General features: G+C 37.7%; 1 protein-coding gene across 2 annotated transcripts in view; it reads left to right on the top strand.

The window, feature by feature from the left end:
- Positions 1 to 27,817, top strand: part of Usp16-45 (ubiquitin specific protease 16/45) — a 53,883-nt gene that overhangs the window by 18,571 nt on the left and 7,495 nt on the right. For both annotated transcript variants that reach the window (XM_081729418.1, XM_081729417.1), the window contains exons 6-11: positions 2,643 to 2,760; positions 10,934 to 11,089; positions 13,500 to 13,718; positions 15,014 to 15,256; positions 19,639 to 19,840; positions 26,992 to 27,738. In XM_081729418.1, the coding sequence (XP_081585544.1) occupies positions 2,643 to 2,760; positions 10,934 to 11,089; positions 13,500 to 13,718; positions 15,014 to 15,256; positions 19,639 to 19,840; positions 26,992 to 27,738 (1,685 nt within the window). The remainder of the gene's footprint in view (positions 1 to 2,642; positions 2,761 to 10,933; positions 11,090 to 13,499; positions 13,719 to 15,013; positions 15,257 to 19,638; positions 19,841 to 26,991; positions 27,739 to 27,817) is intronic.

Below are 27,817 nucleotides of genomic sequence, written 5' to 3' on the forward strand. Positions count from 1 at the left end.
CAATATCAACATGATGTGTAAATAACTGTTCTGCTTACAATATAACGTATTGATGCATGCAGTAGTGTAGGATGCTTTTCTACGTAACATGGCCATGATACAAACCTCTACCCCCTCTAACTTGGACAGTTTTAGAAGGAATCGCAGGTGTCCAACTTAGAGGGGTTTCACTGTATAAGTATCCATTATTTTGACGCGTTCCACAATGGAGCTTTGGTTCTTGTTCATCTTATGTGATTTCATTCGTCGCTTTGAGATCTTCGGAGAATTAAGATGAAGTTTCGAGGATACAGTACCATCTTACATATTCTTGAAGTTATTATTTTATTTATTTATTTTATTTATTTTTTATTTTACTTAACAATCACCAGATACAGCTCAGAGGCCATTTTACACTGGATATCTAACAACAACAATGGAAAGGATTTTGGGAAGGTATCGGCCAGGGCCTGTTTAAGTAGGTACCATCCCAGCATTTGCCTGGTAGGACTGATGAAAACCCTGGAAAACCCCAGTCAGGATGGTCGGCAACGGGAATTGAACCCGTGACCTCCCGAATGCGAAGCCAACTCTCGACCACTTCAGCTACTTCGCTCCGTATTATTTTTTTTTTTCCCACAATTCTAAGAACGTGTAAGAAGATATTCTTTCTTTTAGGCTTTATTTGTATTCTCTGAAGATGGTCTCCGTAGGGTTTTTGATCAGTGTCTTGTCCATGACATATTTTTCAGGATTTTTTCATCTCTCTGTACCTCGTTCTTCATTTTACAAATTCTATTGCTCCTTTGCATTAATTTGTCATCTTTAACGTACATAGGAAACTAAAGATTTAATATTTTGCCACAGTTCTTAATTATAAAGTTAAATTTGTCAGTTCGATAAAAGTTAGCGTGCATTAGCCACTGCGTATTTTAAAAAATCCAATGTAATACAGAGAATATTACAATATACATTATCAGGAACTGCTAAGAATTGTATAACATCTATTCGTGTGAAGATTTCGAGTATGCATTTTGTAAGTTTGAAGTTCTCGAGTACAATATCAGTTTGTTAAAGGAAATCGGTAAATTACTTGAAGATGTGTGAAGTAGAATTTATAAAATATTTTACCTTGGAAGCATTGTATTATATCCTTCCAGTATGCAGCCGGCGATACTTCAGCAACCATATACTTCTTTTTGGGAGCTCCTCCGTGGCTAAACGGTTAGCGTACGCGCCTTTGGCGTGGGAGACCCGGGTTCGATTCCCGGCGGGAGCTCATGTGGTTCGGATTCCACGTTAATCAGTAGGTCCACGTCTCATATAGCCTTGCTGCTGAAAGGGACGCTAAACTAAAATCAACTCAACTCAACTTCTTTTTGGATCAAAAGGACCATCATATTTCAGTCAAAAAAAATTCTTGTAGACCTTATATCTAGAAAACTACATATAACAGGGCGCAAAATTTCAATCACACGAACTCGCCAAGCCAAAAATAATGGTCGACAGTATCTGTCAACATACAAATTGAGAGCCCTCCTCCCGCGGCCTTTGGTTTGACAAAGAATATATCAGGGCATAAAATTTCAAAACCAGACAACTAGATTCAGGATAATCTATTTTGAATTTAACAATTCATATACATATTTAAAAATATATCTTTCGATTGAGGAATGGGAAAGGAAGGGCTAATTACAACGTTGTGAAGACTTCACTTTCCATGTACGTTATGAAAACTTCACATTTCTTGTTTTCTCTCACTCAGTAGCAAGTATTTCGTGTGATACAAACTGCTCAACCCTGTGAGTTTAGGCAGAAACCATTCCGACAGAACACTGGTCGCCAGCTCTAAATTTCTAGTCTCCAATGGCGACCGGAAATTTTGCGCCCTGATATTAGTGTAGCCAAACCCAAACTATCAGTTAACTCACTATGATGTGCTTATTCCGTAAAAAGCACAAAAACTTAATTTAAGAACCGTTCAAAAATTTTGTGGCCTCTGATCCACAAAATCCGATATATTTCAATCGAAAATTTTCTTGTAGGTCTTATATCTGGAGAACTGCATATAGAATGGCCGAACCCAAACTATCATTTAACTCAGTATGATGTACTTATTCCGTAAAAAATACAGAACTCGATTTAGAGACCCCCAACTCCCGCCAAATGAACGTTGTGGTGGACAAACACCATGTGCGTGGGTTTCCTTGGGGTTCTCCCGTTTCCTCCCACTTTCTTCATTCCACCATTTCATTAATTTCTCACAATCACTGTTTCCTTTAGCCTAACCGGCATAATTGTGGGACGTAAAACTCAAAGATTTCATTTCATTTTTTTTCAATTTAGGGACCGTTCAAAAATTTTGTAGCCTCTGATCCGAAACCTAATTATTGGCCAAGATCGCAATCTTTCAATTATTTTTTTAATCAGTCCTAAAATTCTTGTTGTTTTGTTTTTCCATCATTCATTGCGCTTCTCCGGTGCGTTCATTTCTATTCCTTGCTCTTGTGTTCCTTAACTAATGTGACCAAGAATCCAAGGCTAGCAAGATGTCTTTCAAGGAACAGGAATCAGAATCAAAATGTAGTGAGATGTGCCTTTATTTCTGTTGTATGTATTAGACTTTATGGCTGCTAATCTTAATTGTTCCTTATTGCAGAAAGAGTGAAATTTGTGAAGAAGGAAACTGAGGAAGAGGAAGAGTCTGCTACAAACCAAAGCTTTAAGAAGACAAAAGAAAGCACCACCGTTGTCCAAAAAACATCATTACCTCGTGTCAGGGTAAGTCTTATTAGTAGTTAAAATTAGATCGAAAATTAGATCCAGTTCGTTATGAAACATTAGGATTATGAAGAATGGGACCTAGTATTAATGTGGCCAACGCTTCAAACCCGACTGGGCTTTGAATCCAGTAAATTGACGGGTGTACAGACGCGTGCAAGATAATCTTCACAGTATAGTGTTGTGTAGTGGAATATAGGTAATAGCTGTATGTGTTTAATGGGATGCAGTGTTAGAAGAGGAAAAAAATTGTATCGAGGATGTTAGTAGAAATGATGTAGCTGAAATACGTGGTAATTTGTGTACATATTCTTTTATTTACTGCGTCCGGTGTTACACCTTTATCACCGTTTTGTATCTGTTTAAGGAATAGTCGCCAATCTTATGACGCTTCTGAGCTACCGTAACGTTTCTAAATCCTCCTGTGAGCTACCAACCAAAAGAACTACCAACTTAAAAAAAAGAAATCTTAAATTTGTTTATTGCCTACATGTTTATTTATATTTCCAGTGAATATGAAATCAAACTGTCCAAGTTTACAAATGTCTAATATACACACGAAAAACATAGCAAATGTCTAATATACACACGAAAGCTTAACGTGCACAACCCCACGTTTATACAATCAACTGTGAGACGAAGCTGACAATGGCATTTGCGCATTAGAAACGAGCAGTTGTTGTTGTTAGCATCAGCTCAGTGGAGGAATCAAGGTTAGCCAAACGGAGTGTTAACGCGATCCACCGAAAATGTCCCCGCGAGCTACTGGTAGCTCGTAATCGACGGTTGGCGATCACTGGTTTAAAAATTACAAAGAGTGGGCCATTTATCTTAATACACCCTGGTTACTTTTAAACTTTTATATATATATATATATATATATATATATATATATATATATATATATATATATATATATATATATATATACAGGGTGTCAAAAAATTCCACCGACAAACTTTGGGAGGTAAATCCTCTCGTACGAAGAAACAAAAAAGCTCAGTAAACATGGGTCTGGAACGCGTTGTTTCGGAGATATAAGGCGCCGAAACCGTGGAAAATGAATCTTCAAAGGCGTATATTTCAGAAACTATTCAACGTAGAGGGTGCGGTTTAAAAACTCACCAACGAAGTCATACCTGCTCTTGTTAAACATGCATGTTTCATAATCTTGCAATGCCTGCGGAAGGGATTCCCCAAAGGAGCATAGGGATTCCCGGATAATCTGCCGAGTGAAGATGGCTCGAAAGGGGTATGGATGGACGACTTCCTCACCCGTTAACAGTACTTTCTGGTACCAAGACGATAACTCAAACAGATACAAAATAATGGACACTTGTATACCTGCTGTGTGTGGTTGCATAACCGCCTCATACGGATGATGCCCAATAATGAATTTCGGAATATGAAGTACTGTGAATATGCAGTCGAAGGTTCGTAGTGAGGCACGTGCGGTGTTGCTACAGCATAACACGAAGCAGAGTGCTTGAAATTGTGAAAACACTTGATGCAAAGGAAACCCCCAAATAGCACGATAGCGAATACAGTCAGCACATTTCCAGATATGCGTAATGTTTAGCAATGGCTACAAATATCATTATGTCTAGTGAACTGAGTGAATGTCACTAATGAACGAGACCCAATGTTAAGTACATTACATGAATGATCTGATTAAATGTATAAGAGATTTGTGATTTGAAATCATATGCATTATCTTAATAAGTCTACAACCATCCACCTGATTTCAATGGTACTTGTTCCTTTCAGTTGTTACATCGTTACGTGGATAAGCAAGGAAGCAACAGAAAGCAAGGTTGCACGTTGGCGCGCCGTGTCGCGGGTCAATCCCCACTAAGAGTCCAAGCTTTGGACTCAACAACTAAGAGATGGATCGGATCGCATTTGAAACTTTGAGTCCCGTCTCCATATAGCGCCGCTGCTGAAAAGGGAAGTTGAACATCTTAACAAATAAACAATCAAACAATAAACAATTGTTATAAACGTACAATTGAATGATACTGTAGTGCGCGAATGTGATATCTAAATGAATTGGTTTAGCTCGTTAAATTAAACGTAAGTCCTACTACGGTTTCGTTTTCTCTTCGGGTACCCAAGCCGCTCGTGTTAACGGATTCTAAAATATGTAAACAGAACAATAAACCACCTTCATATTTTATATCTTGTCTTTATTCCTCCATTTAAAGTTATGAGCTCCTCCAGAGCTAAGCGGTTAGCGTACGCGCCTTTGGCGTGGGAGGCCCGGGTTTGATTCCCGGCGGGAGCTCATGTGGTTCGGATTCCACGTTAATCAGTAGGTCCACGTCTCATATAGCCTCGCTGCTGAAAAGGGACGTAAAACTCGAAAATCAATCTTCAATCAATCAATCCATTTAAAGTTATATCAAGATTGTCTTCGTGTCCATTTTGTTAGGTCTATAAGGCGGGGACGTTATTACAAAATAATAATCATAACGTCATACTCTTCTCATGTTTATTTTTGCTTACAATGCAACTGCTAGAGCCTCAAATCTATACGCCTATTCCAATTTAGCAACCACAGTAGATTAAGTGTAGAGAGAACCGGGTACGATCATTGTGTTCAGTAGCCGATCTTGAAAGTAAAAACTGGCGGGGGAGGGGGTGTCAGTATTTTGCTTTGTAAAATACGTAATTTGGACTGCGTTTTGGTATTTATGACATTAGTGATTTTCTAGTAACGCAGCAAAATTGGGGGACCAAGGCCTCCCGACCCCACCCTAGATTCGCCACTCTGTTCAACCATTCTGAGTGGCTTTCTTCAGTTTCACAAGTCGAATGCCAAGATGGTACCTCTATAAACGCTCTGGCCGCAAGATCGCCTGCGTTTGTGTCTGAACTTTAGTCGTCGGATGTCATTAACTCTCATAATGTAAACAGATTTAGGCTGCACTTAAATGCACACGCAGTCGAACTGGAGGGTATTGTCGACCTTGAAAAACAAAAACAACATTGATTATCATTTTACTGTGTGTAAGGAAATTGGTTTCTGGTCTTCTTTAAATATTAAAACATGTAAGAGGTATTTCAGTTTCACACGATAATTTTAACTGAGTCCAGAATATTCAACAAATGACATTGTCCTTGAAATGACAGTACATAGCGTTTTTCTTACGTCCAAAACTGTTTATAGGAACAAAAATACGATAGAAGAGATAAAATAAACATTGATTAACAGAGTCATGCTGTTAGTGGGATTCGACTCTAAGCCATATGACAGACGAGCACCTAAAGAAGCTAGTCTACCGAAGACTGACGTGTATTCTGGAAGCGACTGTGCTTGTGTGCAGTGCTTACTGTCTTTGCTTTATAAAACACCGTAGTGGGAAATGGAGTTTACTTGTGCAGAATTAAGTGATATGCATCTTGCATATGGTGCAGCTTTGGGAAATGCAAGGGAGGCACAAAGACTGTATAGAAATGAAATGAAATCTTTAAGTTTTACGTCCCACGATTATGCCGGTTAGGCTAAAGAAGACGGTGATGATGAGCGATGAATAAAATGGTGGAATGAAGAAAGTGGGAGGAAACGGGAGAACCCCGAGAAAACCCACGAGCACGGTGTTTGTCCACCACAAAGTTCACTTGGCGGGGGCTGGGATCGAATCCGGGGCCCCAAGCACCAGAGGTGAACGCTCTACCACTGAGCCACCGCGCCCCCTAAAGACTGTATAGAGAACGTTTTCCAGAACGACGGTGCCCCCATCACACTACATTTACGTCAATTGATCGGCAGCTGCGAGAATCAGGTTCCTTACATATACACCGGCCTGATGCAGGAAGACCACGAACAGTGAGAACACCAGCATTCGAAGAGAATGTGTTGGACCAATTTGAACAAAATCCATGAAAAAGCACGCGGGCCGTTGGACATGTGTTGCATGTTCAGCACCAGCAAATGTGGAACGTCCTACATAAAGAACATTTCTATCCATATCCCACACGTGTACGATTTGCCCGATGGTACCTGCGGCAGTGTGTGGAGAATCCGCAGTTCGCGCGGCATGGTTTGTTCACAGATGAGAGTAGTTTTACTCGTGACGGATGTTACAATGCTCATAATAGGCATATGTGGGCAGCAAACAATCCGCATGCAATGTTTCGCCGAGGTCATCAAAAACGATTCACAGTTAATGTGTGGGCCGGTATAGTGAATAATGTCTTAGTAGGATCTTATGTATTACCTCCACGACTGAACATGCATACTTACAGTGTGTTTCTTTCAGAGGTACTCCCGGAACTGCTAGAAAATGTCCCCCTTGCAGTCCGGCGACAAATGTGGTTCCAGCATGACGGAGGTCCACCCCATCGGCCGCGGCGTGTTCAAAATGTACTTTCTGATATGTTTGGGAATCGATGGATCGGGCATGTTGGTCCTGTAGCATGGCCTCCTAGATCACCGGATATGACACCTATGGACTTTTACCTATGGGGACACATGAAAGAGTTGGTCTACCAGACACCAGTGGAGAATGAATTGGACCTTGTGGGCCACATTGTCGAGGCTTCCGCAAGAATTCGTGTTAACCACGACGTTTTTCCTAGTGTGCGAGACGAAGTGCTTCGACGCTATCTCTTGTGTATTGAAGTCAATGGTTCACATTTTTAGTAGATTTCGTGACGTTGTAAGGTACAAGTGAATTACAAACACCATTTCCTGCATTGACTCGTCTTCTTCTGTCTTTGTGCTTTCTGTATTTTATTTGTGTGACTGGAGGTTATGCTTTACAGCATTGCACGGCACCAACTATGCTACTAATATGCGAATCACATTATCGCTATTCCCAGGAGGTCATTTGTCAGCTGCTTCTTACGTATGTTAATACTATACTCCACAATGCTGCATATTTAACATACATTTGTCCACGATAATTTAAGTACATTTTGATAGCGGGTTTGCATCTAGTTTCAACAGCTCTCAATCACTCTGCTTCGTGTGTTATGCTGTAGCAACACCGCACGTGCCTCACTACGAACCTTCGACTGCATCATATTCACAGTACTTCATATTCCGAAATTCATTATTGGGCATCATCCGTATGTGGCGGTTATGCAACCACACACAACAGATATACAAGTGTCCATTATTTTGTATCCGTTTGAGTTATCGTCTTGGTACCAGGAAGTACTGTTAACGGGTGAGGAAGTCGTCCATTCATACCCCTTTCGAGCCATCTTCACTCTGCAGATTATCCGGGAATCCCTATGCTCCTTTGGGGAATCCCTTCCGCAGGCATTGCAAGATTATGAAACATGCATGTTTAACAAGAACAGGTATGACTTCATTGGTGAGTTTTTAAACCGCACCCTCTACGTTGAATAGTTTCTGAAATATACGCATTTGAAGATTCATTTTCCACGGTTTCGGCGCCTTATATCTCCGAAACAACGCGTTTCCGGACCTATGTTTACTGAGCTTTTTTGTTTCTTCGTATGAGAGGATTTACCTCCCAAAGTTTGTCGGTGGAATTTTTTGACACCTGATATATATGGTAGAAGGCGGTAATTGGGCGGAAAACTTTTTAAAAATGTATACTTTGCATTTCAGTATATTTTTATGAAATTTAAGTTAATGTTGGGTGGGTAGATGTTGATCAGAAAAAAAAACCTTTGATGAATTTTGAGAAGGTATTTGAAACCGAGTTTCAGGTTTGAGTATGTTTCGGTTTGAGTCACAATAAATCGCGTATCTGTTAATGTTTTGATCCTGATTTTTTACTGCTGCTTTGACATCATAAGGATGGTGCCGTGAAAAACAGAAATCTTGAATCCTCACTGTAAGACAGTTAAAATTTTGTAAAAATGTGTACCTCCCAATTATCCCCACAGGGTAATTGGGCGCATGATGTGGGGGCAAATCGGAATGCCTTAAGTAAACATTTTTTTTTTCGTTAGAATTCCTTTAAATGCTGTGGTATCTTTGTCTTTTGTGGTGCACAGTTTTGTTTCATAGTGCATTACGCTTATTAAGCTATTTTATTCAACTTAGGCCTCCAGCGGCCGTTGCCTATGCCAATAGTGCTGATTCTATAGATAGGGCCTGTTGATCAATCCAGAGTTCCAACACATGTTCCATTGTAATAGTTGATAGTTATTTAGTGTTAGTCTTATTACCTTCTTCTATGTTTGTTTGAATAACGGCCTGGTGTCTGTTTTTTTTTAAATTTTATTTTTACGTTTACGGACAAAGTTCTAACCGCTTACAGTTTTTATTGGACGTGATACATTTTGGATTGCGTTCACAGGACAATATACTATGCTATAAACAATAACTGGAACTCTTGAAAAGGCACTCAAATATCTTTTAGATTTAGAAATAAGTTACTCCTTATTTTGCATAAACAAAGGTGTATTTTTCTTCTAGGCCACGTAAAACTATTAGTTCTTAAGTGGAATACAAGTTATATACATCAAATGAAAGCCTAAGTTTTCTTTATTTACATCCAATCACTCACGGGTTTTTATGTGCACCGGCAATGGTTTTAATCATATTGCGCCCAATTACGCCCACCAACATTTAAAAAATGTTGCAGCATCAAAAGTAAAGATGTCGAAAGCTTACCACTATCGCAGTAGGTGCAGAAGAATCTGCGACATATAATCAGTTCTTAAAAACTAGAAAAACACCTATAACTTGTGAGGGGGGGGGGAAGGTTAAAAAATGTACCTCCCAATCCCCCCCTTCTGCCCTATATAAATTTTGTACGATGGGAATATCGGCAGGGGACATTGTTTGACATACTGTGCGATATCACGAAATTAACAGTATTGTCAGCGCAGTATAAAGTTATGTATTTTTCATATCGATGGTGTCAAGGTAAAACGTCGTAAGCCTCATTTCTAACTTTTTCCAGGAAAAAATACATCCTTGCAGAACACAAGTATAAAATGTGGTTTATTTGCCTTAATAATACACACAAGCTTACAATATTTTTCTCACCTATGGCCTGACTTATAGTGAGCTGAATAAGATAAAAATCCACATTTTCAATTTTTTAAGGGTTACGATCTTTTACCTTAACACCGTCGATATGATACTACGTCAGGTTATTGCATATTTCAAATCTACGTGTCAAACGAGAACTTAAAATAACACATTTATTATCCAGTATTGTAAACTAACGATGCTACAATCCCACAAAACCCAATTATTTGAGGCATGTACAGCAGTAATAACGCAAGTGAGACGGATTGGGCAATGCATATTCAAAGTACTTTAGTGCTTTATATCATCATCTTGATACAGTAGATTTCAAATAAATACGAACAAAGTTGCAACGGATTCAAAATTTGACTTTTTTCAAAAGCTTTTAATTCGAGAAACTACTAACATAAGTACCTCATCCTTGGATAGGTGGCGTTCGAATAGATGTGAAAATCATAATGCCCTTTACAGCAATTCGATGTCTTAAACCGCTCTGGACATATGGTAAATACTGGTAATACTGCTTAAAATTATGTAAATCCGAAAAAATTGGGTTAGCCACAGTTTTAATCTGGTGATGTTTGAGAGTATGCCAAACAGTGCCCCTCCTGTCGATATTTGCACGGTACCAAATTTCAACGTTTAGTACGTGTGTGTTTAAAATGTTACAAGGATATATCAAGGTAAATGTTCCACCTTCCATATTTATGTGAAAATAATGAAGCACGTTATCCATGAAATAGACAATCCAAACGGCCTTACTGTGTTCCAGGTTACCTACCGTTGATTTCGTGCGAAGGTCACTTTTGCTGGTATAGTATAGAGCAAGGTCGTTGAGAAGTAGGTAACTTCCAGTCTGAAATTCGCGTGGCAAGAAATGAATTTAGTAAATTGCTTTTGTTCATTCTACGATGAACCTTCGAGTTGCGTAAGCCATAAAACTACACGTTTTCTTCACTGTAATTTATCCCAATTCGCGCCAGTTGGCTTTGTGGTAGACAAATCCCGTGTGCGTGGGTTTTCTCGGGGCCCTCTGTTCATTCCACCATTCCCATTATCACGTCTCTTTTACCTTACATATCATAACAGTAGAACGTAAAACTGACAGATTTAATTTCATTTCACTGTAATTTATACTTATAAGTTATATTATAATGTTGATGTATTTATTTGATGAATGAGTACGAAAATTTAACATTAATTTCGTTTTAGGGTTTGACCAATTTAGGAAACACTTGCTATTTTAACGCTGTGCTGCAGTGTTTGGGTCATACGCCATATCTGATTGATGTTCTGGAGAAGGAGAAAGAAGCTGGCAAGAAGTTCTGTCTTCCGGGAAACGAGTCAACTAATCCCGAAGAAAATCTCGTAAGTAGATTTGTGCCTATTCCATTGAATATACAAGAGTTTCTGCCAAGAATTTCGACTACTTTATAGTGACCCCGCGTAGCGTAAACGCTAATGCTTTTGCCTTTGATGCAAGTAGTTCTGGGTTCGATTCCCGGTGGGGACACCCCGTCGAAAAGGTATAACAACTTTTTCATGCCAGTCATCCTGAATGAGGTTATTCCTGGATTTTCCTCAATGACACCATTAAAAGCCACGGTTTTAAGTACTACTCATCATGAACAACGAAGGAAAGGAAAAGTGCACTTGCACTCGGAACACTACAAATCCAGTTTCGTTGTGTCTACTTTTTTTTCTTTAAATAACAATGTTATGTTAGTGAAAGATAAAGCAATCACATCTGCGGAAGAAAGATGGCAATCCTTTTTATAGAATTCAATTCAATATCGAGCTTTAATCCCAATATACCTGCTTGCAATTCCAGTGCAACTAGCCCTTTTATCTCTGTTTCTTGATTTTCCTTGTACATCTTGCTAAAAAAAAAAAACTGTTTCTACCTTGAATGATAAGGAACTTATTTGTAACAAACATATCAACTAATAATTAACTAAATGGAACAGATAATCGCTACTGTTCGAGAATTGAGTTCTTGTATTTGACAACAATCAAGCAATTCATGCTGGATATGTTTGACTATGTGCTTTAGCACTGTCCCTGTTACCTAAACATGATTTATGAATGTGGCGTTCAAATAGAAGGCTAGCTTAGTAAATTTAACTACCATCATCATGAAGTCTGTTTCCAACAAGAAATATTTATTTTAAATAATATAGTTATGACACATTTTGCCGCCCCTCAAAACTGGGCGCCCCTTGCAAATCCACATGTTGCGCACATGGTAGAGCCGGCCGTGTACCTAACATACAGATCCCAGGCCACTTTTTTTTTCCTTCCCCAGATAGTATGCTTGCCTAGGGACACCTTTCCTCATACGTAATGGACTAAAGATCAGACGCTGGTAATGCCTAGAAATATGTATAAATGAAGTCAGCTGCTTTATCGGCTGATAATATAGATTTAAAAATCTCATGGAAAAATTTAGTTTTAAGAAGAATTAATAAAATAATAATTGTCTGCGAATAAAATAAAATTAATTCTCACACTATAGAGAAAATCCAGTATTTTGTATTTTGACCAGTGAATATTCCCTTCGACCAAAAATTTATCATTTACTGTAGTTAATCCACCATTCAAGATTGAAATCTCAGGTATACAAAAAAGAATATGAGTGTAAATTTGTGATTTCTCTTACTTGCAGTATTAAAAAAAAAAAAAAAAAAAAATGCGAGAGTACATGCATTTATTACTCACACACCACACGAACTAGTCTCACTGAAAGCACCTATAGCAGTACTACCTAAACACCAAAATGTAGTATCGTTTTCTACTTTATTCCACCTAGCTCCGTAGTTAATACAATTCCCTTTATTCCATTCAGATTCCGTAATAAGAGCCATATCATCAACAGAGTGAGTATATCGTAATGTACCACGTGCTTGTGTTTACAAACATTCTACACGTGTTCCTGTTTATAAACAACAATCACATGCAGCATACGAGGGAATTGAATTGATTTTGAGTTTAACGTCTCGTTCAGCAGCGAGGCTATGTGAGACGTGGACCTACTGATTAACGTGGAATCCGAACCACATAAGCTCCCGCCGAGAATTGAACCCGGGTCTCTCACGCCAAAGGCGCGTACTACCTTACGTTGGAGTACTGCAAGTTGTAAACGACGGAAACTTCAGTGACACCACGGATCATATGACGACTAAGGAACAGCAGCGCCACCACCTCACCTGGAGTGTTATATAACAGACGATTCGACGCACAGTCACCAGTCTCGATTGGTCAACTCCTTACGGTTCCTTTTTCTCCTCCTCCTCCTGGCTTGCAGTGGAACCTTATAGGAGACTTTATTTCTCTTGCTGCTTACAATGTGAGTAGCGAGAGAATCCTAATTACAACCCTGCCTGGCCTGCAGTGGAATTTTGTCGGGATCCTAATCCCGTACTGCTTGCAGTGGAGCAGAGTGTCCTACACCTCACGTAGTTCGCTACTAAGGAATCCTTTCCAAGACCATCAGGTCGAAGGGACACTCATTCCAACCTTAGATTAGAGGACTTACATTATTATAACATATCTGTAAAGATACTGTTTATAGTGGATTTTTATGATAAACCGGTACTGGAAGAAGATTCCGGACCTATAATTTTACTCTATCAAGCTCTACCTACCCCGATACAGGAGAACGTTACAATATTTTCATACTTTTTACTGAAACTTCACCTTTGAATAGCAGTAAATGAGAAATTATTAGTTTAGTAAAAGCATAAGATTCCTGAGATAAGGTTTAATGATTTTTTTTCAGCCTCCTATTGAAGGTGAACTCTCCAAAGGTAGTGATTTGATGGAAACATTAGTTCAAACGTTGAGAGAACTTCAATCTGGAAAGGCTGGTGTACTAAACCCTAGAGCTCTTTTGTCACTTGTTAGAACACGGAATACTATCTTCGCTTCTGCAGAGCAACAGGATTCGCAGGAATTGCTGAGACATCTCTTGGAGTGTGTCCGGAATGACGATTTACGGGTATGTTTCTAAATTTAGATCCATAATATGTAACAATAGCTTCAGTGTATATGTTGCGTTATTTGCCATCAATATTTTTGTTTTAAACCCACTTGTGTCTAAATAAGTAATTTATTCTAAACATTCGTCTCCTTTATCCTAACCGGCATAATCGTGGGAAGTAAAACTCAGATTTTTTTTTTTTTAATTCTAAACATTATATAGGAATTGTGCCTCAGAAATGGATCTTTTGGTGTAATTGTAAATAAGACAATTTCTCCACTTATGTGTTCACAACATACTTTTTCGTGTATGGACTGGAAGTAATTTGCAGCTGACTGTTAGTAACTATAAAATAACATTGTAAATTTACAAGACCTGTGTTTTAAATAATAGTATTTCTATATAACTTTCTAGTTGTCTTGACTCAGCTAATTAGTTAAAATTTTCGCCATTATGTTTGAATTTGGGATGAATTTTCGGTTAAATTACTTGTAGCTCGGATTCCACGTTAAGCTGTAAGCAACTGAACAAAACTAGTATACTTACAAAGATATTAGTGCAAATTACAGAAAATATTGGGAAGTATTTATTTGATTTCATAGTTACAACCTTAATATTCCTATTCTTCTTCTTATTATTATTTTAAAGGATAGCTTTATTTATGATATACTTAACATTTGTTCTGTTCAATTTATGATTCTATATTTAGATTTGAAAGTAACGTAAGTGAAACATATCCAACAGTCAGTATTCTTAATTTTATTCAGACGTTAGCACTTTCTTACGTAATGAGTTTATAAGACGTACTATGCTAGAAAATACATCCGCTACCCAAACCATGGTTCAGTTGTTCGTTTATTTTGTTAGTAGAACCGATTTTTAATTGTTTGTCTAATTTTATCTTATATGAAGAACTTCCTTTCCATCCAAAAACTTAATCGAACTTGTTTTTATCGTTGCAAACGTAAAAAAAAAAAAAAAAAAAAAAAAAAAAAAAAAAAAAAAAAAAAAAAAACGTTAAGAAGTAATACTATTAAACAGCTAAAAGAGAATTGTTAAAACTTCGGTGAATATACTCTATATCAGCAATTCCGAATCGTAACTCCTTTTCTAGAAAGGGCCAATTCTATGTTTACCACTTTTTGCCAGAAATGGAATGCTGTTTTCCTCTTTAACTCCTAAACGAACTAATATGAAAGCGTGTTGGTTAGAATAGCTTTACTTGGAACGAGGAAGTTGCGTTACATTATTTTCCAGCACTCTGTATGTCAAGATCTCAATTCCTAATCCTATTTATTTGTTTTTCGTTACAGCGTTATCAGCGTGTAATTCTTCATTCTGTAGGCTTATCAGAAAAGACCAATCCTACGCAAGTGCAAAGCGAGTTAAGAAACAAATTGAAAGTGTATGGAAGACAAGCGTCTGATCAGGTGTTATGCCCTGATCAGGTCTTTAAAGGATTCTTGGTTAGTACGCTAGTATGTCAAGATTGTCAGCACACATCTCAGGTGTCGGAGAGTTTTCTTGACCTCAGCTTGCCAATTTCTCCTGATAAGGTAAGTTAAGCGTTAGTTGTACAGCACTCACCTAAGCATCTGAGTACCATAACAATCTAATCGTAGTCGTTTCAGCGGTGAATTTTCGCCGTCTTCAATAAAAACCTTAACGTTGCTCGAAAAAGTACATTTTTGGTATTTAATCTCTGTAGAAATAATCCTTATCTACATACAGTGTATAAAAATGAAAATGATAATGTTTGTGATTTAATAACTCTTGAACCATCAGACGGATCTCGATCAAATTTCAACAGATGAAGTTCGGGCCTGGGATGGCTTTTATCATTTCACTTTGACGGTGCAACGTAGGGAAGGGAAAGGAGGGAGATATTTAAAAATGATCGAAAATGACAGATATTAATGTCGAATCCGTAGCTTTCGGGTCATAGAGATGAACAGTGACACTTCCAATGGCGTTTAAATGAAATCCAGCGCGCAGTAGTAATATTTAATTTTTATTAGTTGACTTATTATTTTCTGATTTTTCATTATAACCGACGCTAGTGGATTTGTAAAGTATTATCTATATCCAGACTGAGGTGAATAAACATCGATATATTACATATTCGTGCACAGAAAATCTTAAATTTTTCAACTCCACTTTAGTTCTGAATGCCTTAATCGTTTAACTGTAACCTTTCAGAATTTTTCGAGCAACGTAAGTTTTTGAAAGTATACACACTAATGACGAAACTCTATCGCCGAAATGTCATATGTTATTCGGGTGCCAAGGTGAGTGTTTAACATCATTATTATTATTATTATTATTATTATTATTATTATTATTATTATTATTATTATTATTATTATTATTATTATTATTATATGTATCCTATTATTTATTAAATAAAGTATAATTTTGTTTTAATTTTTAGAAGTATTTCATTCATACAGACTTCCGAATGGCTGAAAGCTCTCTGTAGTTGACCTTCGTCCAGTACTGGACTATAAAACTAAGTAAATGATACGCAATTCAAACACCCTTAAGAGAATATATCGTATCGTGTAATAACTTTCATGTGACGTTTGGACATGTAAAATAGTACAATGAAATACATATAGGTAGGTGTCACAATATTCTTTGGTTTCACAGAAAATAGTTAGATCGCTGATTATTAACAGAATATACTTATATATATATATATATATATATATATATATATATAAACACATGACCAAAATAAGATGACGCATGTAAGAGTATCAAGTTTGAGTACGCAACTGACGCATATTGTTCAATTAAAAGAGATGGCTCAGCTTACTGTATTGTTGTCCTTGCTAGTTCCTAAGACTGTTTTCGTGGGACGCTACCACATTCTTCAGCCAGGAAGCTCTGTGCAGAAAAGATGTTCAGCTTCCTGCGTCGTTGTTCCTTTTACTTCCAAAGACTGTTCTGGTGGATCGATACCACCTTCATCAGACAGCGATCTTCATGCAAATATTTTTCGTATCCGTAATTTGCATATCAAGCGTATACATTGTGAAGATAAGATATCTGGGAACAGTGGATAATACAAATAATATCAAGAATTTTCAGTTTTCACAACAAATCTATAGTATAAATATTAGGTTAAAGAACAATGTAGAACTCTCTTAGCTGCAGATTTAAGTTGAATCTCTTAAGATTTTCGCAGAAAGGAGATGGACGAAATATTAGGGCCGATTAAGAATCAAAAAAACATGAAGGTAACAAGATTTTTTTATTAAGTTCCACAATGTCTTGCGTCTCATTAGAACTAATCTGTGATTATTAGTTTCACTTTCTCATCGGAATTAAGTCTACCTATCAAAGCCTTTTTGAAGAGACATAATCTTGTAGGAAAGATAGCATTCCGGTGTTTTTTCGTGAATGGAAGCTACTAACCTATCGAACGTAACTAACACATGGCTTTTTTTATTTATTTATTTTTTCAAAGCGGCGCACATAAGTGAAGGTTATTTGAATCTGATTTGAGAAAATTACATGAATAGTTGCCAAGCACGTATGCTATTTCCGAAATCTCTCCCACTTACTTTTACGTCTTCGGTCAGTTAGAAAAGTTCGCAGGTTTTCTTCGAACGTAAAAGATCACCGATTGGTTACGGTCATATTTAGAAAAGTTGTTCGTCAGTTAATGGATAGATAAGACCTGTGTGTTAATGCAGGTGAGATTTCCTTTCACTTGTATAAATAAAATTGTTTATCTTGAATGCGTTTCTTTGTTTTTACTCAGTTATATATTTCGCCATCCTGCTTTTCTGCTGTCGTCATCAGGCGAGTATGTCAGAACGAAGAACTCGATATTGAATTTAGACGAAGACAGTGTAGACAGTAGATTAAATAAAAAGGAAAATTACATTACTAAAATTCTTATACATTGCTAAAATTCCACATAAGCACAACAAATTTTCGTAAAGGGTTGGGAATGTTCGTGACAGCCTTTTTCAGCAACCACCTCGGATCCTCTCCTGACCAATAATAATAATAATAATAATAATGTATTGAATAACAAACCCTCTTAACACGAAACACAGCTTCATCTTATTTCAGTATATTACCGAAATAATCAAACCAGTCTTCGTACTAAGCAAGGGTCAACTTCTCATGCTCATGGATCACACTCTTCCGGTGATAATTCATGATAGTAATATGGTTTTCATTAACGAAAATTCAACTGTTCCTTCAGAATAGTTCGGATTGTGTTTCAGGTTAAACCATTTTCATGAGATGCCTGTCTGTGATGCCTTAGGACTTCGAGTGAACATTTCCTGAACTACTTACAAATTTTCCTCCGCCCTGGATGTTGAGGGACGACTATGTCTCCTAATATCTGCTACAGAACCTGTGTTCATTAACTTCGAATGACAATTTGGGGGCCGCGGTGGCTCATTGGTAGAGCGTTCACCTCTGGTGCTAGGGGTCTCGGGTTCAAACTCTGCTCCCGCCAAGTGAACTTTGTGGTGGACAAACACCGTGTGCGTGGGTTTTCTCGGGGTTCTCCCGTTTCCTCCCACTTTCTTCATTCCACCATTTCCATTCATTACTCATCATCACCGTCAATGTGAGGAACAAAATGCTTTTTATTTTTTAAAAGTTGGTTAAGTATTAGTTATAAACAATTTTCAGTATGAAGTTAATTCTCGCCCACCCTGTAGTATTGCACCGATATATAAGCAGAAATCATTTTTAGAAATAAACTAAATAATAACAAGAATTATTACAAATTATGTATATGGCAACATTGCATCACTGAAAAAATACAAATGGCAGCCACTCTTGGCTGATGTCCTTACTATATTAACACTACTGGTCTGAAATTTGAAGCTTTACTATGCTCATTTAGTGTTTTAAAAGAAATAGAAGTATACTTTTGTATATATATATATATATATATATATATATATATAGATATATATAGATATATATAGATATATATAGATAGATAGATAGATATAGATAGATAGATAGATAGATAGATAGATAGATAGATAGATAGATAGATAGATATAGATATAATATGTAAATCAGAAGGATGTAAATAGAAGTGGTTCAGTGAAATTCTGAGAAACCAGCTGTGTCCCCAGAGTAGGAGGGGATAAAATATATAGTGTGAGTAAAAATAAAACTATACTTTCAAGATAAATATCACTTTTATTGTTCACTAGCAGCGTTCACCCCGCTTCGCTGCGGTCACCCCGGAACGCAATAAACTTTGTTACTTAGATAATTTTTACTTTTTCGCTTTCAAGTGATATGATAAAAACCATAGAAGATTGCAGTAAATCTTAACATTATATCGCCTGTCATTTATGTTAACCCGCCCCGCTTCGCTGCGGTCATCCCGGTGCTGGCATATTGTAAAAGTGTCTGTAAAAATAAGCAAATCAATTAAAAAATTTTAAACAGAAGATTCAAGCTATTTTCCGCTGTATATCGCCTGTCATTTATGTTAACCCGCCGAGTGACACGGTCATGCGGGTTGCATATAAATACGTTTATTTTTACCTATGATGAACTAATAACAAAGGATTTGTGGACACCTGAATGGTCAATTATCTCAAGACACTGGTAATTAAAAATTAAAGTGATATGATAAAAACCATCTAGGGTCCAAATCCTAATAACCCCCCAAAAATGAAAGAAATTGGTTCAGCCGTATTAGCGTGATGAGCGGACAAAAAATTGTACGTTCTCTTTTATATATATAGATTTCTATAAATGCGTAAATGTGCACATTTTAATATGTTATTGTGTAGGTAGTATTAGTGTCGGATGCCACTATAGAAACATTTTGAATATCTCGCATAAATGTATCTTTCGGCTGTACTTTAATGTTTCTTTATTTTATAAACAAGAGTGAATGTTAATGACTTTTGTCAAATATAAATACTTTTTGTTTCAGCCTCAACCCCCGGCCATGAGAAGAAAGTCTGGGAATGACTCGTTGTTTGATGTTCATGGCAATAGTATAGAGAATCAGCCTTCGAAGCATCAATTGAAGAAAGAGAGGCGAATGGCTAGGAAGGGTAAAAAGCATAAAGGGAAATTTGTCGTCAATAACTCTGGAGAACCTAGCTCACCAAGAAGCAATGAGGCAGAATCAGGTAATTATTTAGCTTCGTAATACGTTGATGGATTGATTCTATTTTCCCAGTTTTTCTGTCTTCGGTCGTACCCGTTTAGAAGAAAGAAAAAAATCTCAGCCTATTGGATTGTCTACAAAATGTTTGCCAAAAGTGAATTGGTTGAAGGCCGGGGATGTAATAAGCTCAAAAATGTCCTTGATAGGTTAATGGTAGAGTATTCACTTAGTAAACAGATGGTTGGATTCGATGCTTCGCCATTCTAGTGGTTCAGTTTTTGCATATTGTGGTCATCCAACGGTTTTTTTTTTTAGTATCTTTTATGAAACAATGAGTAAAAAGACCTAGTCAGGATAGTTGGTCGCAGGATTCTAACCCCATACCTCAAGATTGAGCAAAACTGTTAGCGTATTTATCAGTCCTCCACCAGTACTAAAAACTGGTAACACTAATATTCTGATTTTTTTCTAATACTCAAAATACTGTTTAGAAAAGTAGTGTTCCAACATGGACAAATCTTCAAATTAACTGTCATACGGTTTGGCGATGATTGCTTCACAATGAATAGTACTAATAAGCTACTAATCTTGTTATTGAATCCTTTAAAAATATAATAATAATAATCACCCAACCTTTCCCTTTAAATGAACCTTACAAAAGCTCTATTTGTATCTGAAACTTGTTCGTACAAAATTTACATAGAACTTTATGGACGTCACTAACGTCGTAATTTTAATCACATGTAGTTCCTAATGCACTAATATTTTACCAGAATAGTAGTTTCTAACTTCAACATTAACATGAATGCTATAAAAACTAACCCAGTCAAAGATCTACAACTGGAAAGGATTCTTGAGACTCGACTATGCAGATTACCGATCACATTATGGGCGCCCTACGCTTGCGCGACTGTGCAAACACCCCCTTGTCAGCAGTAGTACGAACTCGTAGACTACACCACCATCTCATGTGGGGAGGGGTGAAAACAGTACTGGGAAACTACTAACACGTTGAGCATGGTCAGAGATATGCACCTAGGAAAATTTCGTAGCTATTTGAGAGCGATAGAATTTCCTCCCCAGACCACCTCTTGAAATCCACTAGTTTACCCAACTCTGAAAATATAAAAATAGTGAATTTAATATCGCAATGTGACCTGAGGTATTGCTAACTTCTTTTCAGGATTGCGTCCTCCACCACGAATTGAACCAGGGATCACGTGTTTTGGTAGTACATGTTAACTTTTCTCCTTTAAAAAGAGAATTTGCTTGATTAAACGAAGTAATAGCAGGTTTTACAATGTGTTTGAATGAAACCACAGAACTTATTACATATTTTAACATACAATATTGTTTCAATTTTATATATATGGGCTACATATATACAGGGTGGGCCATTTTAATTAATCCACGGAAATATCTGAAAAATGATAAAACATAGAAGAAATTTTTGAAGTACACGTTATATATTGCTAAGGGGGAAAACCAATTCCGCCAAAAGTACCCCTCCCCGCCCCCCGTAAATGGGGGTAACGGGGGGTAACTTTGAAATGTCAAATAGGAACATGGGTCGAGTAATACCTCGTTGGAAAGATCTTGGAAAACTAAGTAACGCTGTACCAAAAGATGTTTCATATTGTGCACCAGTTTCAAAATGGCCGCCATGATATGGTTCGGAAACTCCAGTACCCGTAGTGTGAAAACCATGGAAGGTAAATGAATGGAACAAAATTGAAATACGTAAATATCATAGGGCATATCGAATGATGTAATCCCTGTGATCCCAGTGGCCTCCGTGAAGGGGTCTTGGGGGCTAACTTCAAAATTTCAATGTCCGACCGGACAACGGTTCGGGCGTACGCTTGACCTACCCAATGCTGTTTGGAAGGCAGACTTCATGCATAGAGAATTGGTGCTTTAAGTTAACGCGGATGGCCACAGTTACATTTTGATTAACTATTAGCATTCATGTCATATTGTGAGCTTGAGGGACGAAACGGTGTGTACGTATATCCCCGAAATGCTTTCTGAATAACCAGCACGCATTGCATAAAAGTTTCTCTCTTTTTAGTCACTACAGCGTCATCCTTACAAACAAATGTTTCAACCACACCATACCTATTTGTAAGGTTAGCCTTAATTTACGAATTAAACTAGAGTTCTCGTTTGAACTTTCACTTTACTTTCCACCCCACTCACATACAGAGCGCAGGGAGAGATTATTTTGCAGGACTTGGATTTCTCTCTATACATTATTGCAATTTTACTCTAATATTTTTTATCTCTGTTGTATTATTCTCGAGCCTTGGAACGCCTCCGTGGTTTCCCTATTTAATTTTCGTTATTTTCATTTATGTCTAACCGTATTCATACTATGGGCACTAGACGTTTTCTTAGACACAGTCACCATGTCTTTGCGATCATTTTGAAAACGGTGTCTCATGTCGAAAATTTTCTTACAGAAGCTGTTTGATATTAATTTGTCTATGTAACGTGATGTTACTCGCTTCAAGCTGCTATTTGAAATTTTCAAGTTGGCCCCGGATACCTTTCAGTTGGCCCTTGGAGTCACCCCGACACCTCCTCTCGATGTGCCTTACGTCAGTTAGCTACTCCAGTTTTTCTTTTGTTGATTTATCTCCAATCGCTTTCATACTACGGGTACTAAACCTTTTCTCTGACACGGATAATATGTTTCGGCGGCCTTTTGAGAACACTGCCATTTCACATCAATCGTTTTCTCCTGCAATATGTTAGATTTAGCAAGATTTATCGAACGAGGTACCACTCGACTCATGTTACTATTTGAAATTTTGAAGTTAGCCCCCAAGACCCCTTTATGGAGGCCACTGGGATCACAGGGACCACACCGTTCGATATGCCCTATGATATTTACGTATTTCAATTTTGTTCCATTCATTTACCTTCCATGGTTTTCACACTACGGGTACTGGAGTTTCCGAATCATATTATGGCGGCCATTTTGAAACCGGTGCACAATATGGAACATCTTTTGGTACAGCGTTACTTAGTTTTCCAAGACCTTTCCAACGAGGTATTACTCGACCCATGTTCCTATTTGACATTTCAAAGTTACCCTCATTTACGGGGGGCGGGGAGGGGTACTTTTGGGGATTGGTTTTCCCCCTTAGCAATATATAACTTGTACTTCAAAAAATTCTTCTATGTTTTATCATTTTTCAGATATTTCCGTGGATTAATTAAAATGGCCCACCCTGTATATATATGGGTTTACAACTTCAGTCAGCTATAATTCTCTATTAGAACCATATACAGACTTTATGTATGTGTCATTATACTGCAAAACACTAAAAGTTTTTTGCGACAAATCCATTATAGCTCAATGTGTGCACCTGCGGTCATCCTGGACACATCCCAACGAGTCTTATTTCCTGCCAAACAGTAGCCAGCATTTTTCGGGGGTAACGTCCGCGATGGCTCTTGTGATGCGATGTTTCAGTTCATTAACACTATCAGGTAGGGGAGAGGTGTACACCTTATCTTTCACAAACCCCCACAGAAAGGAGTCAAATGGCGTATAATCTGGAGACCGTACGGCCAGGCAATTGGTCCACCACGACCTATCCACTTATCTGGGAAACACTGATCAAGAAATTTCCTTATGTCTTATCAGGTAGTGCGGCAGGACGCCATCTTGTTGCCACCATAAGCGAACATTGTGGTCATCTTTATCTAACTGTGCAACAAGGAAGTTCTGGAGCATATCAAGATAGACACTGCCGGTGATAGTGCTCCCAGCAAAGAAGAATGGTCTATAAACCTTTGCTCTGGAAACAGCGCAAAACACGTTCACTTTGGGGCTGTCACGAATCAGCTCCATGTGGATTTTCCGTGCCCCAAATACAATTGTGTATCTTGACTTGTGCGGAAATGTGAAAAGTTGATTCGTCACTGAATACCAAATTGCTCAAGAATGATTCATCACCACTAATGCGATCTAACATGGTAACACAGAATTCATGTCGGCTATGTTTATCCGCTTCACTCAGTGCTTGAACCAAGAACTCAGTGTATGGACAAACGTTTACGCAATACACGCCAAACAGTGGTCTGAGGGATACCAGTGTCTTGTGATGCATGTTGGGTAGATTTTCGAGGACTACGGACAAAACTCTACCTAACTGCTTCCACTACATCGTCAGTCACGGGTGAGCGCCCTGGAGCCTTTGTGTATCGCACAGAACAACCTGTTTCAAAAAATGTCTGGTGCCATTTGTACACTGTTGGTCTGCTGCGTGGTTCCTTGCCGTATTGTGTGCGAAACTTATGTTGTACACTCGTTGCTGACTTCGTTTCTTCAAACCAAAGCACGCACTTAGTTCTGTCCGCACCAGTGAAAGTCTCCATTTTTATTGACTGACCAGTGGCGCAGCATGGGGTCAACTCTGCAACTACTCACTACATGAGTCAATGAGTCAAACTTGAAGTGTTTTGCAGTATAATGACATATAAACCAAGGCTGTATGTGGTTCCAATAAACAATTATAACTGATTAAATTTGTAAACCTTATAAAGAATCTCTCTCTCTCTCTCTCTCTCTCTCTCTCTCTATATATATATATATATATATATATATATATATATATATATATATATATATATATATTGAGAGAGAGAGACTAATGGGAATTTATGCTTACCGATTGCTATTCAATATACACCTTACAATGACAAGCATGTCGTTCGGAATACTCGTCCAAAAGGGTACTTCCAGTTGCAAGCCTCCGTGTAACCATTGTCATCGGTAAGAAACAAATTGTTTCCCGTAATATTTCGTTAATTGTCCGTTGAATGTTTAAGATTTCAATGGAAACACACACAAAGAAAGGGGGGGGGGGAGATAAACAGGTTCCGTGGAATCTTCCGGAAAGAAAGTAAGTTCTTGCCTCACAGCTCAGCATTGTGTTTTTGAGCAATTTTCCTCCTTCAGAGAAAGGCATCTGGAACGCAGAAAGGAATTCGACATACGTCAGTGATCCTTGCATCGCATTCAATAAACCTTTATTCATATGTCACCAAAGTTTACTAGTTTGTGAAATTGTAAAGTTTAGTACCAATGATCGCAGTTGTAGGAGAAATTTGCTTTGGATGTATAATAATTTTTGTGAGTGGTAGTCGTTGCTGTAATCGTGACAATAAATTTAGATATTGATATAAGACTATCACGCAGTTGCAGTAGTATTTTTTAACGTATGGGCTAGCAACACTACTTTCACTCGAGAAGGAGGGAAAACCTGCCTGTTGATCAGGGTCACAAGAAATATTCTTACCAATAACTAGTGACCGAAAAGTCATTAGTAGCTGCCTTTTCTTTCTACAAACAAAGCATAACGTTTAGTATTTATTGTCTTAACGATTTAATATCTAAATTAAATTCATGACATTAGTTCTCTCATTCGTAATACTATTTTACCTAAATTAACGTCTATAAGTACTAGAATTACGACAGAAATTGTACAATTATTCGTGAACGTGAAAAAATGAATGGGGAATTTACTAAATAGTTTTAGTGCTTTTTCATACACGTCAACTGAGTTGCAGCACTGTTTGTGAAGCACTTTTATATGGTAGTGTTCATAAGGGGCCACCGCAGTTGCTGCCACTGTTTTCTCTCGCGCAGCTTGTCTGTCACTCTGTCTTCGTAACTCGAGAATAATCATTGTCTTAAATGGGAGCTTTCATTAGACACACTGCGGTGGCCGCGACCCTACAGGGTTGCCAATGTGTATTACTTGAATTACTGATCAAAGATGATAGATTTACAATTCTTTATGGGTTAAAATGTACCTTATTTTACGCCATGTACTAGAGTTCTTTACTGTACTAAAACAACCACAGACTTTTCCTATATTTTGAGTCACAATGCGGTATCATCCCTCGGATGGACGTGAGTATAAAATACAAGAAAAGAAACCTGGAAGTAAGGCACTAGGAACAGGTACTGAATGTTGTACGTATGAGTCAATACTAATGCTACATCTGTGAGAATTACTTGTTGATCCATTTTATTGATAATAGTGATGTCTGGTCCGTTTGCTGGTACCGTTACATCTGTTGTGATTTCTCGATCCCAGTCGAGTTTGTATTTATCGCTTTCAAATATTGGACGTGGGTGGTATTTGTAGTATGGCTTGATATCGATGATTAGTTCCATGTTACGTGCCAAAAACTGGTGAGTACCTTTTGCAGCATTCTTGTATCTTTTTATATAGTCTGTGGGAGCCATTATACGGCTTGAGCCTGTGATGTGTTCAGTTGTTTCTGATGTTTCTCCGCATTTTCTGCATTTTTCATCCGATATTTCTTGCTTCAATATATATATTTACAGTAGTTTCCGGTTGGTATTACTCGGTCCTGGATGGCCATCATAAATCCTACTGTTTCAAAAAAAAATCCAATTATTATTATTATTATTATTATTATTATTATTATTATTATTATTATTATTATTCAAAGCACTAGGTAAAGAACGAAATATGTTGTTGACAGAACGAAACATATACCATATGGTACTTTTGGAGAAAAAAGTTCCGAAATTGAAATCCACAAAGCAAATTGTATTAATTTTGTCACAACCAACTCTTGTCTCCTTTAACAGGAGCGTCATTTGTTACTTCAAGAAGCTGGATCTCCCTCCGTCTCCCGTATTTGAGATCCATGTACATTTAAATCAATACAATAATAATATACGATGGAGTATATTTGAGGATGTTGCCCCCGCTCAAGCAAAATCTGAAGTGATACTGCTATTCTCTAATAAGTGTTTTGGGGAGGGGGGAGAGAATGGTAAATTTCGAAGGTATTGTCCCCTAACACTTGGGAGATGGACACCTCTGGCTGATACCATACTGTCTGTGGTTTTAACTTCTTTGCTGTGAGTTATGCTATATCTTGTCTAATTTGTTGCCCAAAATTTGTAAATTATAGTTCGTTACCTGTCTTAAAAATTTTTAACTAGTTTTGTTTCACAAAGTTGTACATAAATGTGAGAAACGCTTTTTTTCCACTAACCACTTCAATTTCATTACTACAGGCTCCTTGCTGTGTAGATACGCCTCTTGGAAAATGTGATAATATAGGATTTCTTATGAGATATTGACCTTTGAGTAACTGAAGATTTTGTCATTTCAGAACAAAGTGATGCTGATGTGGAGGATAACGTTGAACAGGACAATAAACTCCAAGAGACCACCGAATCTGGTTATGGCTCCATGAATGGATCTAGCCCAGCAGCAAATGCGTCGCCCGGCGCTGAAGAAGTTGAAGATACGAGTAATAGCTCAACAATCGAATTGGCCAGCAGAATATCAGAACTTAGTTTGCAGCAAGAAGAGAACGAACCCGAGACTTCAGAACCAAAGAGTCCAGAGCGTTTGACATCGTCGCATAATGAAGACGGTGTCGAAAACATTGTTATTAATGGTTGTGATAATATATCTAATACCGAAGAAGACTCCAATATAAAAGCGGAGCAGCATAGTGAATCGTTATTGAATGCTAGTGATACTAGTTCTATTAAATTTGAGGACAAATCTAAGACTGAAAGTGAAGTGAACTGTGAGGTGAGACTAGACGAAGAGTTGAACGGTGTTGGTGGGGAGAGTGATGATGCTCAAGCGGTCGTAGGTGGCACAGGGGATAGTAATAGGGGAACGTGTTTTAAGATCGATGAAGAACCTGAGCTAGCGTATACTAATGAAGGAGAACAAACTGTGAAATGGCGCGGGAAAGCGATGTCTCCGAGGTATCAGTGTGAGCAAGGAGAATATTCTGTGCTGTCCTGCTTAAATCAGTTCACTTCTATTGAGTTACTAACGGGAAAGAACAGCGTTGCTTGTGAGAATTGCACGAAACAGAAAAGCAGTTCAGAAGATTCTGGTAGGTATTACGTCAGAAACAAAAAATATATATTCGTAGCACATTACAGAAATGTCAAAACTATTGAAGTACATACATT

This window comes from Thermobia domestica, chromosome 10 (genome assembly GCF_964235325.1).
Source record: "Thermobia domestica chromosome 10, izTheDome1.hap1.1, whole genome shotgun sequence".
NCBI classification, from domain to species: domain Eukaryota; kingdom Metazoa; phylum Arthropoda; class Insecta; order Zygentoma; family Lepismatidae; genus Thermobia; species Thermobia domestica.